The following is a 20,114-nucleotide window of genomic DNA, read 5'->3' on the forward strand; positions in this document are numbered from 1 at the left end:
CATACCAAGTATGAAATGGAAACCCTCAAACCCAAAACGATCAAGTCTACCGCAAAGACACGGTCTAAGAAATACAACTTAAAACCTTTGCACTCATCATATAAGGTAACAGAACCTCCTAGCGGTGTCTCGACACACAAAGGTTTAGATAAAGGTGTAGTCTTAAAACGTTCTTTCTTAACATACTGACAAGATATAAAGGAATGTGAAGCACCCGAATCAAACAAAACTCTGAATATAAATTGAGATGAACTAAAGGTACCTTCAACATTCCCATGTCCTGGCATAGCTACATAGGCTCTAGCACGAGTGACTGGTGCTTTGTTCTGCTGATTACCCTGCTTGGTAGGGCAATAACGAGATAAATGACCCACCTGCTTACACTCCCAGCAAGCCCTTTGAACAGGAACTATGGCTTTAAGTCTTTGGTCTTTGGTAAAGGTAACGCTTCGCTTGGTCGATCTGAGGAAGAAGCGAGAGCCGCGACCACGACAGGGGACCCTCGCCTCCTGCGCCATTGATTCCCCTGAGGTCTATAGCCTCCAGGCTGCCCCAGTGGCCTATAACCACCCTGCTGTGCAAATCCTCCCTGGGGTCGAAATACACCCTACTGGTGAAATCCTCCCTGAAACCCCTGGGATGGTGGTCTCTGAAACGGACCCCTCTGAGCAATATCATAAGGCCTAAACCTATTTGGCTGCCTACTCTCAAAAGGCCTAGAGCCAACAACTAGCATCTCACCAAACTTCCTCTTCCCCCTCGACTCTCTTAGGGCTACATTCTGCTCCTCATATCTCAATGCCAAGTCCAACACACGAACAAAGGTGTCCCCGTCAAAAGGAATCAACTTGCTGGACAAGTAACTCTCTAACCCACATATGAACTTTTGGTTTTTCTTCTTGTCAGTATCCACAAGATAGGGAGCAAACCTCGATAACTAATTAAACTTGGTCACATACCCAGTCACAGACTTCCCATCTTGAGTCAACTCAGAGAACTGTTGAGCCAACTGCTCTTTTATTGCTTCAGGAATGAACTTACTCTCAAATCTAATCTTGAAGTCCTCCCAAGTCAAATTTCTAATGTCCAGACTAGGGGTGAGAGCTCACCACCAAAACCTAGCAGCGTCATCAAGTTGGTGAGCAGCCAACTCCTGCTTCTGTACCTCAGTAAGCTGCATACGCTCAAATATATTTTCACAACTTTGAATCCAAGACTCCGCTGCGATCGCGTTCCCAACACCAGTAAACAGCTGCCTACCAAGAGTACCAAACTCTTTATTGCGCTAAGCAGAAAGATCTCCCTGAACAGGATGGTTATTATGCATAGCCTGCAATAACTGATTCAACTGTCCTCCTGACATTTGTACTGGAGTGTTCAATGCAGGTCCAATAGTATTGCCATTTCGTGTCCCAACCATGATCTACAGTTTCAAACAAAACTCCCGTTAATATTCACATATTTCCAAAACTCTCAACACTATAACCCATATTCCACATCCGAAGATCACTTAGACTTTCTAAATCTAAGCTAACCTAAGCTCTGATACCAAAATGTCACAACCCAAATTTCTAAATAATTACAAAATGAATATTTGAAATATAAATATTTCAAACATCACTATTTTCAATTGTCTAAAAACCCAGACTATGATGGGGTGGATACAACACATACCAAAACCGAAAACCCACATCATAAAAGAATCAACTTAACAACAATAATCTCCAAAATTTCTCAACCATCACTTTATTAAAATACTATCTTCCATCCCAATAAAAACATCAAACAAACTCTAAAAAAAAAGTCTTCAACATTGCATTCTCATGTCATATAAAAATGTAAACTACATTATTACATCCATCCAATAAGAATCAGACCTAATAAAAGAACTAACGGACTGCTCCATGCAAGAATCCAAATCACACGCTATGGTTCCACTGCCTTCCACCTATGTTCCCAAGAACACACCCACGTTGCCAAAACAAAGCAAACATGGGTCAGCAAAATGGAATTTGCTGGTATGAGTAGACTAACAACATAAATTCATTTCCAAACTTTAATTATCCAACAAACATTTTATATGTACCCATATACTACAACAAAAGGGGTCTTTTGCAGCGCACCCTTTTGCAACGCCAAAAAATTGTTGTTAAAGGTCACCTATTGCAACGCCATATGGGGCTGCTAAAGGTTTGTCGTGCTATTAGCTTAACTGTACATAAATTTATTTATTGTGACACCTCTTGCGTGGCAAATAGTTATAATTTTTTTTTTCAAAAAATAGAAAATGCAATTTTTATAGAGAGCTTTATCATTTACCACGCCATTGTTCTTTGTTAAAGTTAACTCAATCATTTGTGACGCCACTTTTCGTTGTAAAAACCTTTTGTAAATGTCCATGTTTTATTGGATGTAGTATGTGTTGCAGCTAGAGAAGCGTTGCTATTGGGCTTTTTATGGGCGGGAGTTAATTTCTTCTAAAGGTTTTTTTATGGGCGGGCCTATTTTTATTGTTGGCTCTCCAACAAAAAACCAAAAAATAAAAAAGTAAAATCCAAAATCCAAAACCCTAAATTGGGTTTATTTTTCTCATCTTTTTCTCTTCTTTGCCACCATATTATTGAAAACCCAAATCAACGTAGATAGTAAAAGAGCCTTTTGAATTTTGTTGGTGTTCATAGTACGCGTTGTACTCTCTGTCAATAATAGGTTGTGTACATGGACAAGTACACAAGTACGAAAGTTGGAGAAGGTTGGAGAAGGGACATAACGAGAAAGTGTACAAGGCTCGGGACAAGACGACCGGTCAATTGGTGGCCCCGGCGAAGACGCGGTGGAAATGGACGAAGAAGGTGTGCCCCAAACCTCTTCTTCGTGAGATTGCCCTCCTTCGGATGCTCTCGTGAGTCTCTATCCGGTCCGATTGCTCTGCGAAAGAACGCCGACAACAAGAACGGGAAGCCCCTTCTCTACCTGGTCTTCGAAAGTACCTCGACACGGATCTCAAGAAATTCATCGATTCTCACGCAAAGGGGCCCATCCCTCCCCTTTGGCCCCACACTCATCCGTGAGCTTCCTCTACCAATTGTGCAAAGGGGTGGCCCACTGCCACGATCCGCAAGTGCTTCCACGAGAGATCTCAAACCCCAAAATCTTTTGGTTGACAAGGACAAGGGGCATACTCAAGATTGCCGATCTTGGCCTTGGAAGAGCCTTCACCGTTCCTCTCAAGAGCTACACACACGAGATTGTAACTCTGCAGTGTACGAGCTCTAGAGGTTCCTTTCGGCTCAACACACTACTCCACCGGTGTCGATATGTGGTATGTCGGATGCATATTTGCTTGAAATGGTCGAGACAAGCCCTATTTCCCTGGTGATTCCGAAATGCAATGCGGTTGCTTCATATATTTAGGTTGTTGGGAACCCCATATGAGGATCGATGGCGGGAGTTAGTTAGTTCTTGAGATTAGCACGAAGTATCCTCGATGGAAGCCTCAAAACTTATAACGTCTTGGTTCCCAAATTTGGAACCTTAGGGAGTTGATCTTTTATCGAAGATGCTCCATATGATCCCACAAGTAGGATTTCAAAAAGGCAAAGACTTGATCACCCATACTTGACAAAATTTTGACAAGTCTCCGATATTGACTTCATCGTTTGATGATTCTGTTTTTCGCGAGTAGAACTCGTGTTGATGTTTATGGATTAAGTGGATGCATGACATTGCGTCTCACTGTCTTGTGTGCTTTATCATCTTGGTATTTGCACTTGCTTTCTGCAATTTGTTGGGTATAAATCTAGCTACTTGTATATGGAGAGCTACTACGACGTTATGTATAATTTCTTCGCCTTTTACTTACATTTTATATTGTAGTTTAAAAGGTCTTTACTCTTTTGCATATGCACTAATGCACATTCATATGTTTGAAGGCAAAATAATAATAATAATAATAATAGGTTGTGAAGGTGGCCTCGTTATCCGTAGCGCGTCATGAGCACCAGGCAAAAGGCGGGGCGGTTGAGCATAAGGACGGAAAGAAAACCCAAAAGAAAAACCATCAGAATAAAGATTCAATTGCATATATTTCTTAGCGCCCTACACTTTCACTTCAATTGGACTAAGTGCCAATCAACCGGCCAAGCTTCGAGTTTTTGGTTGCTACTCTTTTTTTAGGGTTAATTGGTTTTAGTTTTGGATTCTTTTTGGTTAATTTTTCTGGTTGGTTCTTTTAATTTATTTTACAGGTGTAGAATCTGAAATTACTACTAGAAAATAAAAATCGGAAACATTCATTCTTCAGGTTGGTTCTTCTTTCTTTTAATATTCCTTTACATTTTTTCTTAGCATTTGTAGCATGTGGTGGTGTTGTTTTTTGGGTCTCTGGGGATGTTGAGTCTGTGTTTTTCTGTCTGTCCTGCTTTCTGGTGATGGTGTGATGTTTGTCCTCTGCCTTTGTGTAAAACTATAAAACTCAATGCAAAACATATGATTGTGGGGAAAAATAAAACGGTACTTGGGTCAACAATGGAAGGACAACATTCACAACATGGTAACGACTTCATATTTGACTTTTGAGAATTCTTGAAAGTGTATCTGTAAAATTTGTGTATTACTTGGGTTGGGATTTGATGCAAAAGCATGTAATTGTTGCTTGGCTTAGATCTTGATTAAATTCTTGAGGTCTTGGGATTTGTTTTATCATTTTTTTTTTCTATCTGCACCTCTTGAGTAAATTATGTTGATACTCACCTTATGATTATGATTGTTGGTTGTTCATCTAGTTACGGACATTTTTGATTCAAGAATGGCTTGTCGAGTTATCTTCAAAGAAGGTCCAAAGAAAGATACAAAGCCTACTATTTAAGGTAAGTTTAATTACATGAATGTTCTAATAGGGGCCTAATTTGGTAGAATAAGATTGGGAGATGTATGATTCCAATAATAAATGAGACAAATTCTCGATCTAATATGAGAGCCTTGTCATGAAGTGACTAATAATTCTTATTTTGTGATTTTTTTTTCCTTAGTCCTAACTCTTGTGGTATGTGCCCAATAGAAGTATTTGTTTGTCAAATGCTCTTTCTTGTTTGTTAACTCTTCAAATCTCATTTCTAGCTTCATATCCACTGCTGACATTGATATTTCCTGTAGTGTTATCCCATATAAATTATTGATAATGGAATGCATGTAATGCAGCAAATGAAAACGTGGAACACTTCACCGGAAGCGAGAGGGAACTTAGCAAGATCTTGGATGAGTGGTAATTTATTTGTCCGCTTATGCCCATTTGATGCATCTCGCTCTTTATAATTGTACCCTCAGTATTCTCTTTGTTGTGACATTAGCTCTGAATTTTTGCTACTCACCGGTTATGAAGGGCTGCTTATATCTGAAGGAAGTGTGGGGAACAAGCGCTTTCATCATCCATATACCTCAATGAAGTGAACCTTTCCTTGAACAAGATGCAAAGCGCAGCCCCACGTAATCGGGCCCCCGATTGGTTCACTGGAAAATTTTGTTAGGGCTGAAGATTTCCACGATCATTATTGAAGGAGGAAGGGATGAAGAGGGTGACCTTGAAGCAGAATCTGGCGTCTCCATCAAGCCCTAGTTCTACGATCATGGATGTAGTTCCAAAAGATGAGGGCTTAATTGTATTCTTTCCCCGGTAAGTTCCTCGTAGAGTTCTCAAATTCTACTATCTGGCGGGTACTTCTTCGTAACCTCCGTGAGTGTATTGTAATATATTAAAAATAGAGGGTGAGTTTTGTTCTTTTATCACTTGTTAGATTTCTAAGGGACAAATTGGGACCCCCACGATCTAAGAACCTCTATATAAGGGAGGTTTATATTCTTTTTAGTATAGATTTCTAGCCCGGCACGGACATGGTCTACTCTTCTCTGTATGGAGAGGGTATGGATGACACAAATCGGCAAGATGTCATCCCCGAGGGGGTGGTGGCCGTAGGTAGGTGAGAAGTGGCACAAGCGACTCCTTGTGGGATGGCGGTGGTATGTTAATAGTCCCAAGGTCATGGTGTGCCTATAATTGTTGTATCGACCCTCCATTCTCCATCTACTCACCGGGTGGAAACATCATCCGGTGTGTTAAAAACCGACCCACACGATCCATTAGGCCACCGATTCTTGAGAGTTCTCAAGTGAACAAATTAAGTCCGGATCAACCATGATCGCTCCCATGAACTTGTCTACCTTTAGTTAAGTTGCTCAAAGTTAATATTGTTTTTTATTTAATATTTAGTGACAAGTTTCAGTTTATCTTATAAATGTATTTTGGTAGATTTTCTCCGTTTATATGTTTAATCTTAGTAATACAACCACCGGGGCCATGACTAGTTGAGCTCTTGGACACTTGACAATCACACACCACAACATGCGGACTCACTCATAGTTAGGCTTTCACTTGACAATCAAGTGTTACTATTTAAAATAGGGATATTCAAACGCGTGATTAATTGCGGTTCTTCGGTTATATCGGTTGATCATTGTTATGTGTATACCTTCACTTTGTCCTAGCTTTCTTATAGATTGTTATGATTATTTCAGGTTACGGAGGAGATTAGATTGGGTTTAGAGTTGAGCGATTATAGTTTTCAGCAAAGACACATTGCACATATCGTTTCTTGGGGAGCTCTACAACTATGAGCATATAGATTCCTCTGTTATTTTTGAAACACTATATCGATTCTCCAAGCTTTGGCCATGGGACATCGGAGGTATGAAATTGTAAATTTTCTTCGATAAACTTCTTTGAGTAGAACTTGGTACTTTTAAAATAGTTGCAAAGGATAGAAGGAATAGCCCAGAAGGATAAAGGTTAGGACAAAGGATATTCCGCTCTGTTAAACAAGATAGCAAAGGGATAGAAGGAATAGCCGAAGGCGGGACTTCTTGACTCCTAAATCATAGGTAGGGGTTAAAAATCTCATTATAGGTTGGTCGATACCTTTACATCGACTCGCCATCCGTTGGAACCGCTTTTTGTAGTTGAGCTTGTTTGCTTGATTTACTTGATGTTTAGCCTTGCTTATTTTATTGTTTCATTGGTGATAACTTTATGACCACGAGGTTTTTAATGGTTTGGCATTTACATGTACAATTTAGTTCAAAATCTATTAGTTTTTTACTATTTTTGTCTTCTTATTTGATCTGTACCTTCATGAATGTGATCGAGTTATAACTTTGATAAGTTCTTTCTAAGCTTTTGGCTATGGGCACCAATTTACGCATATAGGAGGTGCATAGTTTCACATGCATTGCCAACTTGAGTGTATATTAGGTTTATTAATGTTTCTAATAAATTTACTTACATTGATTTTTTTTTTTTTTTTTTGTTGTGCCGCATTGGTCGATTGGTCGCCGTATAGTAGAATCAAGAAGAAGCTCAGTGGATCTTTGCTCAAATTAGCATGTTATAGACATTATTTGTAGAATTTTAGTTTTGAATAATTAGCCTAAATTTAGTTGAACGTTGTTAAGATTATGTGAGACGATGTTTTTTCAAAAAAATAGTTATGTGAATTCTTTAAGATATTTTGTATTGAATGATTTAGTAATGAAATTCATTTTGTTATGATTTGTGGTGAATTGTTATAGGGTTCTTGTGTTCTATAAAATTGTTTTGGGCAGGATTATGTAAATGGAAATGTACAGTATATGTATGAATTGCACCATTTGCAATGCTAAATGCTTCCCAAATAAAGCCGCGGGAGTTTATATCATTCAAACAATTTTGGTGTAGCTAAAAGCTTTGATTCTACATGAACGTGGACATCTTTTGCCACGCTTGGTGTGTGGCTAAAATTTTGGACGTCTTTTGCCACGCCAAATGTTCAGCTAAATATTTAAATTTCCCGCACTATGTAGGCAAATATTTAAACTTTCCGCAACTGAAATAGTGTTGCAAAATGTTGCCTTTTGCAACGCCTAGTTGTGTAGCTAAAGGTATCACTTTTGCAACGCCATCCTAGTTGTTACAAGCTCTCTTTTGTGACGCCATGCGCTGCAAATAGTTTGAAAAAAATTGCAATTAATTTAATTTTAATAAATGAAGTAGCAACGGAATTAGTGTATTAGCAAAGACCCTCGGCCGCAGAACAAACTAGGAACATTTGCCACGCCACCTTTGGCGTTGCATTTGAGTATTTGAGACGCACTTTTTAGCCACGCCTTTGCAACGCCATTTGGTGCGTTGCGACAGATCTTTTGCCACGTTCAAAGGCACCTTTAGCGATGGAGTATGGCGCTGCTAAAACCATGCTCTATTGTAGTGATATCTTAATCATTCTCAGCTTGGAAGACAGGTAGTTCCGTCATTTCAACCGGCATAGTTTCTTCCAAAGCAAGACTTCCATTCTATTAACTCATTATAGTAACTCATTTTAATAACTAAGTAATTGAATGAAATCTTACCGATATCCACTTCTGTATAAGGGTAGGACCGCGTCCCTGCACAAAATATTATTAAGTCTTACCCTCCTGTAAACAGAAGTTAGAAATTCTAAATAAACATATATAGATATCCTATCAGTATTCAAATGTAAGTCCAAACACACCCGTACAATCAAATCATTTTCTCTTATTAATTAATCAGTTACTTTTCTTATACACCCACCCTTTAGCACCTACTCCACGATTTACACTCCACACATTTGCCAAATCACACATTCCTGTGTGCCTCTCTCCCACCAAATACCACAATATCATAGCCATCTCTGGACTTTCATACACATATTTCACAACCTCTTTGGGCATAAAACTCAAGTCATTCATGGCACATTCAATGAATACCTTAGGTCATTCCCGCCACATTCAAGGAATACCTATCATATCACTAACGGGCCATTCATGGCACATTCAATGAATGCCCTGGGTCATTCCCGCCACATTCAAGGAATACCCAACCCTACATTCTCATACACTCAAGGAATACAACTAACCCGCAAGACGAATACTTTAGTTCCTCTCTAGGGCAGTCCAAACAATCTGGTCATTCATGGCACATTCAATGAATACCCGGGTCATTCATGGCACAGTCAATGAATACCCCTTTATAACGTTAACGGGCCATTTATGGCACATTCAATAAATGCTCACCTAGCATATGACATCATCAGTCATAAAATCTCATTTCCAAAACTTGAGGCGTGAAAAGTTCTAAAAGGGTGCGGTAAATTTGTTTACGCATTATTGAACTTTATTGCATATATTATTTCAGAGAACGGAGGAGTATCTTGCTTCATGTATTATTGTTTACGCGTTATTAATTATATTGATCTCTAAGTGTCATAACGTCGTATATCATAAAAGACTGAAATATCACATAGTAGTTAATACACGTACACACGTATATATAGAAATGTCTTAGCCTAAAGCCAAGCACGCTAGTAGCCCTAGGACCTATCCTAATAGACCAAATTATAATCCGAGTTAAAAGTCAAACTTGGTCAACTAGTCAACAGTCAACTCTGGTCAACATTCAAAGTCAACCTGCTAAGGGTCAACAGCAGTCAACCAGTCCTAAAGTCAATCTAATCAAAACCCAAAGACTAATGCCCAAAGTTTAAAACTTAAGCCCATAAGTGAAATCTCAACATAAAACACTCAAGCCCATATATTTATTTCAGCCCAAGCCCAACAACAAATCACTTCAGAGTTTAGCAATCACTTCACTTTCAGAGTTTCAACAGATCAATATGCTAACATTTAACAAGTTTTAACGATACGACAATAGTACCAAGGATAATAACAGTAGAATGAGCAGTAAAAATGCGTGGAAACCGTAAACAGCAAAATTATTTCTTTATACATGTCAAACTCTAGGTTCGGTGAAATAGAAAATAACTACTCACCCGTGATTAGCTCCGACTATCAGCTATCAGAAAAAATCTTCCTTTTCCTCTTTCAGTAAAACTTTTTTTTTCTCTATATAAAACTCTTTGTGTTTTTTTTTAAAACTCCATGTGAACTCCTTTTTGTTTTCAAACCTACAGGGTTTCCTATCCTTACTAATATCTATCCTATTTTTGTTTTATCTATTATCCATTATTATTATTATTATTATTATTATACTAGGAAAAATAAAAGAAATGGACGGGGTGTTATACAAATGTTCACTTTGAATGTGAAGTATTAAAAGAATGTGTTTAAGTACTTGGGGTAGAAGATAAGAGAAAATATGGGCAGTCTTGGTAGTAAGTCAAATATCAACCCTTTCTAAACAGAATAGATATTTAAGTCTAAGGATTCAAACAATAGAGGGTTTAGTCAAAACATGTACATATTTTGGGGGGTTTAGTCTAATTAACCCCTTTTTTTTGTCAAATAGTGGCATTGGAATTTTTGTTAGATTGTGCCACTGTGGTCACTTGGTTGGGTTTATCTTCTCTCCACCCAGGGACCGACCTAATACCTTGGCTTCAATACCATAGGATGTCAAAAAACTATGCAGTCTACCTTAAAAATAGGAGCATCAATAAATAGTATAAGCCTATGCCAATTTTATAGCATTTAGTTATGTAGACATATAAATTATAGGTTGAATTGCCTTGGAAGAGATTTCTGGGTCTATCACTAGCTCACTGCCTTCACATGTACTTGTATTTGAACTCGATAACGCAGGTGATCCGATTCCATTAAGCTATAAGACCAGAGGACCAAATCCAAAATTGTCAACGATGCTTTCCTATAGACTTTATGGAATCCCAACCCATTCTGTACAACACTTCGATCTAGTTAAAGCCCTTTTTTTTTTAAATGACAAATAATGCTAGTAGTGTACAAGGTCGTGTTCCTCTGATATACAACTATACAAGTACTTCACGCGATCTAGTCTTCGGTTGTTTTTCCATTTTCTCCATTTTACTTCCATCCATCTAGTCTTCGGTTGTTTTTCCATTTTCTCCACTTTACTTCCATCCAGTTGGGTTTGCCATTTGGCTCATTTATTCTATTTCATTAGGATAGGTTTTAGGAATTTGGATGCAAATAAGTATTCAGTATTCATCAATTTCTTGATGCTCAAAGTTTAGTGGGTGAGTGGAATGAGCGAGCCTAATGTCCTCGGAATCTAAGGTAGCTTGCTTTGTTGGAGATGGGTTTGGACCCATTTTTTGGTTTGTTGGTTTTAGGGGTATTTGAGAAAGCAAATTGATAAGTGCCTAAAATGTGTATTTTAACGCTCAATTATATCTCTTGTTTGGCCCTCTTAGTAGACTAATCATATTTGTAAGTTATGTATTATGACTTTACAGGTGAAAAAAAGAATTTTGCAAAATATTAGAGTAAGAGTAAAAGAGAGCAATTTGGAGCATTAAAGATCACATGAGAACTCATGGATAATTATGAAGAAGGCCCAAGGTTCTAAAACTATGGAAAGATAGTACTTGGACCTATTTTAAAGCTTATTTGGAAGCCCAAAACATTTAGAATTCGTTACTTGGACTAAAGCCCGCAAAGAAAGAGCAAAAGATGGAGCAAAAATGAAAAAACAGACTTATGCGTCTGGGACGCATGAAATTACACTAGCCCGTGCATCCAAACGCATGAAACCGACCTACAGCTACACCTCTTCAATTTCTTTAGAAACGGAAGTTGGAATCGAAAGGAGGTCAATATGTAATAAAAAATTGGATCCAAAAGCCCATGTCAGTTATAAATGCCAATTCACATTCATTCTTCTTGTCTCCAGAACTTGAGGCAAAGAGAGGTTAATAATAAAAGATTTGGTTCACTCGCTAAGTCTTAATAAATTAATCTCCCTAGCCTTATGTTCTTATTTTCTTCTTCTTCGTGTTCTTCCTTCTTCATGGAAATCTAATCATCTCCTTCAAGAGAGAAGATGAAGCCAATGCTTAGGGTTGTTTAATGATTCTTTTGATTCATGGTGTTCTCCAATCAAGTTAGTTCTTTATGTTTTTAGTTATTAGTCTCATTGCCCACACCAAGGGATGAAAATATATAATAAATTTTATGTTTTGTAATTTAATATTATGCTAGTGTTCTTTACTTTTCTTCTAGTAGTGTAATTATTTATAATTAGGAAAGTATTTTTTGTGTTTGCCTTAAATGGTGATTCATTAAATGACTGCCTAATTGGGAAATACTCCTTGATGTTGCTCTTGGTAATACATAGAATGGATGCCCGAACTTACATAAAAAGAAAAAAAGATACTAGTAGTATAAACCTCTTTTTGCTTCAAGTTATGGAGACAAGATGAATAATGTGAATTGGCAATTAATACAACTGACACTAAAGTGCTCCTTATATAGGGGTTACAATGATCTTTATAAACATCTCAAAACATAGGCTTTTGGACCTAATTTCCTATTACTTATCAACCTTCTTCCGATTCCATCTTCGTTTCCAAAAGCGTTAAGAGGTGGATCGGAGCTGCTAAGTCAGTTCCATGCGTCTGGGCACACAGGACAGTATAAATCCATGCGCCCCAGACGCATGAGTCTGTTTTTCTCTTTTGCTCTATTTTTCTTTCCTCTTTTGAGGGCTTTGGTCCAACTAACGGGTCCTTTTGCCTTGTGCTTCCTAGTAAGCTCTAAAACAGGTCTAAGCCATGTCTTTTCATAGCTTCAAAACCTTGGGCCTTATTTATAATCATCCATGAACTCCCATGTGATCCTTAATATTCCAAATTGCTCCATTTTGCTCCTTAAACTTTAATTTTTGGCAAAACTCTCTTTTTCACCTATAAAATCATAAAACACAACTTACAAGTACTAGCTGTTAGTCTAATAAAATTGCTAAACAAGAGGCCCACTACAAGAAAACAAGTTTTAAGTCACGGTCCAAAACCGTGGGAAAAACCGAAAAAACTTTTCCCACTGTTTTGGACCATCGCAGGACCGTGGGCTTTTTGTGCGTCGGAAATGGTATGCCCACAGTCATGGCCGTCAGTAAAGCCTATCAATAGCGACGATCTTAGCGTCAGTTATTGCCGTCAATATGGCTACGGCAGAAACTATTGGATAATCCGTGGTAAAAAGTCGGTTTTTCCTAAGGTTTTAGTCCATGGAAAAATGTCAGTTTTTGCTACGGCTGTGATCCATGGGATTTGATGCTTTAGTGACGGCTATAGACCGTGGCAAAGTTAAATTTTGTTTTTTTAAAAAAAGTTTTGATATTTTAATTCTTGGGTCATTTCTCCTGCCATCAACAGAACCAATCACCTAGCCGTGCTTTCAAAAATTTGGAATAACTGCATAAAAACTTAACAAAATAACAAGTATGAACAATATTATTTCTCAGTTCATAATACAATTCGAGAAGATCTTCATGGAAGCTAATTCATTTGTAACAATAAGAACATATCACAGTATCACACACATCTTAGGTCAGTCCAATTGACTATACCTTTACCTTCAGTGCATTCCTTATAGTATTCTACTTTAGCAATCGAAAATCCAAATTATAATCAATACCAATATATTATAAAGAACCTCCAAACCAACTTATTCCATCTTGTTTTGTATTTCTACATTGCAATATATTGCAATGAAAAAAATACAAAAGAAAAAAAAAATGAAAATCTCTATAACTTCATCGGCCAAAAACATTCTCCTCTGTGTTGGCATTCTCGTCCTAATAACATTCAGCCATGAATAACCAAAGTTTGATCACCTTATGAAAGAAATAATTGTGATTCAAAAATAAAGAAAAAGTAAAAGTACGACAGGTACAGGTTATAAATCGTATAACTAAACATTTATGATACCTTGTTAAATAATTGGTACCTTAAGATTCTTAAAGTATAGTTAGTTGGTTGCGACGAATAATAGATCACCATTGTTGCATACTCGTGAAAAAGCATCATGTTAAGTGAAAACTAAATGAATAAGAGACAAAAAAAAATCAAAAACATTATACAAAAACAAGAAGCTCTCATTCCTTTAATCAATCTTAAATCTATATTTAAGATTGATATTTAAAAAACAACAACATTCTTATGCAATAGCTAAATTCAACATCCGGCTCAATAGACCTATATTTAGGAACATAGGTAAGAAACAAGTAACTGTAACTGGCATTCTGGCAGAAAATTCAATACACTTAAACATCACATATGCCACTAAAGGGTTGAGCTTTATGCATTGAAATAGTACATATGTGTGATTCAAAGGAAGAGGCCACTCAATCCATGCTTTTTCAGATGTACCCAAGTACTTTTGATTTTTTAAAAAGTAATAGCAAAAACTTCAGAGTAGAAACCGACTCATCATCGTGTTGCAACATACTCGATAAGTCAGGCATTGGCTTCTATTATTTATTATAAACATCCCGTATGTTATTAGGCCAGTGCAATAGTTACTAAGCCGCTAATTATTTACTATTTTTAGTCAACCTAGAACCAACTTTCTGCTCATCTGGTAAAGTACGGTCTGCTAAAAGGTAAAAAGGACCAGCAGATAAAGAAGATCATACCTGACAGTGGGTATAAAATGTTGTGAAGTTCTCTGATAAGTTATAAAGGTACTCGCACAGAACATTTGGTAAGAGATTGCTGCAAGCCTCCTCAACAATCTGGCATATGAAGGTATGTCATCAATGGACATCAAAACAAGAAAGATTCTATACAGAGCAGTATCGTGTATATGCGCCAAATGCAATTAACAATTCCTTTAAACCATGCAAACTAGAGCTACAAACAAGGAACCAAGTTGCTACCTCTGCAAACTGAAGCAAATGCAATCCCAAAGCACGCTCAGCCGGATGAGCTAGCACAATGGTTTCCGTCTGTCCAAAAAAGGGTATCAGAAACCAGGCATGATAGATAATTCCTGTTGAAGCACCTCATGAGTACAGAATTTACGACACCTAGAATGCTAATATTCCTTTACCAAGGTCACATCCCTATACCTGGTAAAAAAACCTGTTGAACTTTTTTCTGGAAAAATCTTGGAATTCTCAAATGAGTTTTAGACTAATATAAATATATACGAACGAGATGATTGACAAAGTATATAAACTATAGATCCCTGTTAGTGGAAATAACTAAAAGATATTAACAGCCAAAAGCGAAAGAAAGTGGAACGGACTTATTAGATGGTTCAACTAAAATGACAAGAAATAATTCCTCAATGGCAAAAGTCATTAGAATATTAGATCCATCCATTTTCAGAGAACTTGTAAACAACGCAACTCAAAGATACTAACTGACGAAATATCTCCCAAAGAACACAACTAAAGGTGCATCCGAACAAGACAACAAAACAAAGAATACACAATTAATACAACGAAAAAAGATAAAATGGCACATCAACTTACTAGAATAAAGTAACAGATAAAATGAAAATAAGAAAAGTAGCACAATGAGTAACCAATCAACATACATATCCAGCAGACCATCACAGCCTAACAAGTTATTAATGCTCATGTTTCCAAATAACTCGTCAATCAAAATCTCATTTTATTTGAAAACGATAATGTTGCCAAAGTTTTAATAATTTCCCCACAAATCAAATAAACCCTAATTTTCAAAAATTCATTTAGTTATCAAATAAACAGATCTCATGCTTTAGTTAAATATAATTCCAATAAAAAATTTTAAAAAAATGATACCTGAGCTTCGAGTATTTTTCCGTAACGACTAAAAGCATCTTCAAGTTGACGTTCATAAGTTTCCCATGACAAACTACCCACGAATATTCGATTCTCTACTTCTCTACTTGCCATCTCTCAAAAGCCAAAACCCTAAAAATATACTTCCACAAATTAATGACTAGGCCTTGAAACTATGCTTTAATCTATATTCCAAAACTATGCTTAAATCTATATTCCAAAACCAACAAGATGATGAGCAAATTTAAGAATTACAGCAGCAAGAATTTGTGAGAGAACTCCACATCAATATCCATAGATCGAAATTAGGGAATGGCAAGGAGATTTGGCAAGCAAACAAGAGGAGTGCACACCCAAACTTACATGCAAGGCTTCCAAGCTTGAAAACCCCAACAACATGTCAAGAAGTTTAACAAGCAAGATAAAAGGAAATAAATCAGTACTCTAACTACAAGAAAATTTAGAAATTTTATTTAGATAAGCCCCAATCAAATATACAAAACTTACATGTTCTTGATTGCAGTATTTGACGATTTCCAAGTGTATTATATCATTAAGTAGTGTTAGAGAAAGGTGGGAAATTTTTTTTACAGCAGCACAATGTTTCCAATCACTATGAAAGTAATCCAAACTGCTTGTCCCTTGCACATCCACTCTACAGGGCAGCCAAACATGGATTCACTCAATCCACCCAACTCGATTCAATCTAGCATTCGGCCTCACATCAAAGCCTTCTTTCCCACCCACATCTAAATCATTATATAGGGATGAGCAAGTTGATTAAGCCATAGCTCTTGAACCTGCCACCTTCACTTAACTCTCTGACCTTGGCTTCGTGGGTGGGGACTAATGGTCTCTGGTGCATGTGCTAACTCCCCCAAGTGAGAAGCAAACGCCACCCAACCCACGCATTCATTCAATCAAACACATTAAGAGCAGTACAAGCTATTTAGAGAACAACAAACACACTACAGTGAATCATCACAAATAAACAACACAGAGAGAACCTTAATCGCAAAGTATCAAACCCTCTAATTTCATTGAATTGGCAAGAAGTCTAGTGAAAATCACCAGAAATTTTGAATTGAAAATGAGAAATTTTAACTAATAGACTTTAGATACGTAATAAAAAGAAACACACTTTGAATTTCGAAGTATAAACAATAAATTTTTACCAAATTCCTAAAAACCATTTTAAGTTCATAAGATTCATGTAAAATCTATTGAGATGAGCGGGAAAAAAAAAAAAAAAAAGTGGATTAGTTTAAAATCCAGACATCCAAGTCAGAACTTGGAAGAAAGATGAGCAGAAAAAAAAATTACACAGTGCATGTAAGAACAAAGCCAAAATTGCAATAGCCTCCAAGGAAGTTCATTTTTGTTAACCATAAAAAAAATTCGAGTGCATTAGGCAATTATAACAAGAAAGGCCTCTATTCAGCTATTCTTCATATCAAATAGTTCACAGTACATGGTACATGATACTAGCAAGAGAAATATAATTCAATGAAAACTTATGATGCTAACAAGTAAATCAAATTAATAATCCAGTATTAATGTTTAAAACTAAAATTCCAATCATAGGAATCAACAATTTTTTTCTGATCAGATTCTCAATTAGCACCAACTTCTTAAAGAAGGATTTTCACAATACTCAGTAACAGGTTAACGACCTCACCATCCAACAACTGAAAATCTCTGGGGACAAATTCAAATTGCAGAAAGTAAGAATCAGAAAATTACCACATATGCTTCATCTTTTCTTGAAACCATACTTTTTGCGTTCATAAAAGAGATCAGTTTTCGCACTTCCTAAATCGACAATTTTAGGACAGCCATCCTTATCCTTCTCTTGTTGAGTACACTCCTTGCAGTAATAGGCATCAGATATACCAACTCCCCCACAGATCACGCAGCGACCCTGAAAAGATCCATACTTACACAATTAGAGATCACGCAGCGACCCCGTCACACTTTTCACAAAGCCGTCCAATGAATTTCAAATCAGACCAAATATCCTCTTCAAATCTTCACGTCAACAACACAATTAGAGAAAAAGAACATAGAAGAAAAGAAAGCCATCAAAATCCTTACTTTTTTAAAAAAAAAAAAACAAAAAAACAAACAAAACAAAACAATTGTCTAAAGATGGAACTTACAAAGTAAGGCGAAAAGATAAGTGGCGGTGGGGGAAAGAGAAAAAGTAACTGGCGGTGGGGCGGAAGCTAAGGCTGAGTCCAATGGCTCCCTATCCCTTTAAAAAGAGCTAAAGTAAATAGATTTTACTCTCATTAATTTCCTCTTTATATATACAAAGAATTTTACTCTCTATCTCTATTTTATTCTCTATAAAATATGTTGACTTTAGCTTTATTTTGTTGACTTTAGCTCTACTTTATTGACTTTAAAACTACTTTTAAAGGGATAGGCTCCAAAACTACCTTTATTGGGAGCCATTGGACTCAGCCTAAGTGGGGGAACTTATTTCTGTGTGTTGGAATTATTTTGTTCTATGTTAAAATATTTTGGATCCTCTGTCCTACGGTCAAAACGCATGTAACATCCGTCCAGGATCTAAAAAAAAAACGTACCATGGTCCAAAGAAACATTTAACTGTGGGTCTGTGGGTAAAAATATTAAAGTTATGGAGAGAAAAAATTTGTGAGAGAATATGCATAGGTACCGTGGGAAAAAATACCCGATAACCGTGGAAAAAAGTCCATTTTTTTTGTAGAGATATAAGTGAGGGTTAAAATACATTTTTTAAGCCCTTATCAGATCCCAACTAAGATAGTTTGTATATGGACACTCTAAACTCCAATCAAAATCTGAGATTTCTACACATTTTCAAACACAAGCCCTAGTGAAAGATATGTAAGAACTACCCACGCACTTTAAATCCAAAAATGCCTAACAGAAAACAATACCATTCATTTCACCCTACAATCATAAACATTCAAAACCTAATAAAACAATATAGCAATCATATTTAAAACACACAATGTGTTCATAACATAGCAAACTTACAATAATTACCATGCAAAATACCATAACCAAAATCCCTACCATAAAACAATACAACCATTTCTCCAAAAGTCATTTTCCCCCAATTTAAAACACTAAAATAACCAAAATAAAAATATCTTAAACAAAAACTCAAATTCCAGTAAACGAACCAAATCGAAATATTCTGAAACAAATCGAAACAAGCACTCCCTTTCAATATCAATCTTGGATTGGGGGATCTCCACATCACCACTAGTAATCTCCTTTTGCAAATCTTTAGGATCTTTCCCATCAACAGTACAGAGAAAAAATTCGTTCCTAGGCGCTAAGGAGCGAAAAGTTTCCTAAGCACACATCCACTACATATCTACTATCTTTTTAGCTATTGATTAACTTGAGTTAATTAAAATCTAACCAAATATTTATTTTATTATAACCCAAAATAATGATGATAATAGCCAATACAAAATAAATTTGAGAAATTCACGCTGTAATTGAACTAAGGAGAACCCTATTAAAAATCTGCAACACATACATGCAAATTTTTAATTGAAATTAATAATTTATTTATTTATTTATGAAAACACAAAAAAAATTGAAAGATTTGTGAAGAGAAAAAATGGAATGATTTGAAGAGAAAAAATAAAATAAATATTTAGATAGATTTTAATTAACTCAAGTTAATCAATAGCTAAAAAGAGAGTAGATATGTAGTGGATGGGTGATTAGGAGATTTTTTGCTCCTAAGAGCCTTGGAGCGAATTTTTTCTCAACAATACACCCAACACAAGTCCCAAAAATCTCCTTAACAGTTCCAGCCAACTCCTTAGCCATACTTCTAGGCTTCATAATCTTAGCAATCTCAGTAAGATCATCAATAGAAATGTTCCTAGTATGTTTAATATCCTTAGTCATTTTCCAATCACGTTCCGGTTCTTTCAATGCTTTAATAACTAAAGCAGTTGCTGATGGGGCAACTGAAACTTTGGCAGTTGGATGCAAATATTCAGTATTCATCAATTTCTTGATGCTCAAAGTTTAGTGGGTGAGTAGAATGAGCCCAATGTCCTCAGAACCTAAGGTAGCTTGCTTTGTTGGAGATGGTTCTGGACCTATTTTTTGGTTGGTTGGGTTAAGGGGTATTTGAGAAAGCAAATAAGACCCATGTAAACAGTTGGGCAATTGCCATCCTGGGTCTTCCCAAGCAGCCTGATTGGTACTGCGGTCTGTGGCTGTGTTCAGCACAGCAGCACCATAGACATATACCTTTTGATGTGATGCTTTCTTCTTGTCAAAAATGACATTGAACTGGGGATGCACTAAGAGTTTATTGAAATGGTGGACGATATTATGATTGCTTTTGTATCTGGTTTACACTTAACATGATAGGTTTGGGAACATTTGCTTAGTTATCAGTTTTATGCGTGTTGAATTAGATGAATGCAGCATTGAAGCATGGACCATATTGTATGCACACTCACAACAAAAATATTTGGAGCACTTCCTGTACTAG

General features: G+C 36.6%; 1 protein-coding gene and 1 pseudogene across 12 annotated transcripts; one reads left to right on the forward strand and one right to left on the reverse strand.

Moving 5' to 3' along the window:
* Positions 1 to 2,175: 2,175 nt before the first annotated feature.
* On the forward strand, positions 2,176 to 3,633 carry LOC147482123 (cyclin-dependent kinase B1-1-like; annotated as a pseudogene).
* Positions 3,634 to 12,177: 8,544 nt separating this feature from the next.
* LOC147482124 (arginine--tRNA ligase, cytoplasmic-like) lies at positions 12,178 to 17,914 on the reverse strand. 12 transcript variants are annotated; one of them, XM_086578117.1, is made up of 7 exons: positions 17,755 to 17,914; positions 17,339 to 17,516; positions 15,596 to 15,727; positions 14,702 to 14,770; positions 14,459 to 14,557; positions 13,771 to 13,862; positions 13,248 to 13,657 (listed from the first exon to the last, which is right to left on the reverse strand). In XM_086578117.1, the coding sequence occupies exons 3-7, from the start codon at positions 15,707 to 15,709 to the stop codon at positions 13,654 to 13,656; spliced, it is 378 nt and encodes a 125-aa protein (XP_086434243.1). In that variant the 5' UTR covers positions 15,710 to 15,727; positions 17,339 to 17,516; positions 17,755 to 17,914; the 3' UTR covers positions 13,248 to 13,653. The 12 variants fall into 12 exon arrangements, with proteins under 12 accessions (XP_086434251.1, XP_086434244.1, XP_086434243.1 ...); XM_086578125.1 differs by lacking the exons at positions 13,248 to 13,657; positions 13,771 to 13,862 and adding an exon at positions 12,178 to 12,725; XM_086578118.1 differs by lacking the exons at positions 13,248 to 13,657; positions 13,771 to 13,862 and adding an exon at positions 13,133 to 13,246.
* Between the last annotated feature and the right edge of the window lie 2,200 nt (positions 17,915 to 20,114).

Source organism: Coptis chinensis, chromosome 8 (genome assembly GCF_015680905.1).
Source record: "Coptis chinensis isolate HL-2020 chromosome 8, ASM1568090v1, whole genome shotgun sequence".
Lineage (NCBI taxonomy): Eukaryota > Viridiplantae > Streptophyta > Magnoliopsida > Ranunculales > Ranunculaceae > Coptis > Coptis chinensis.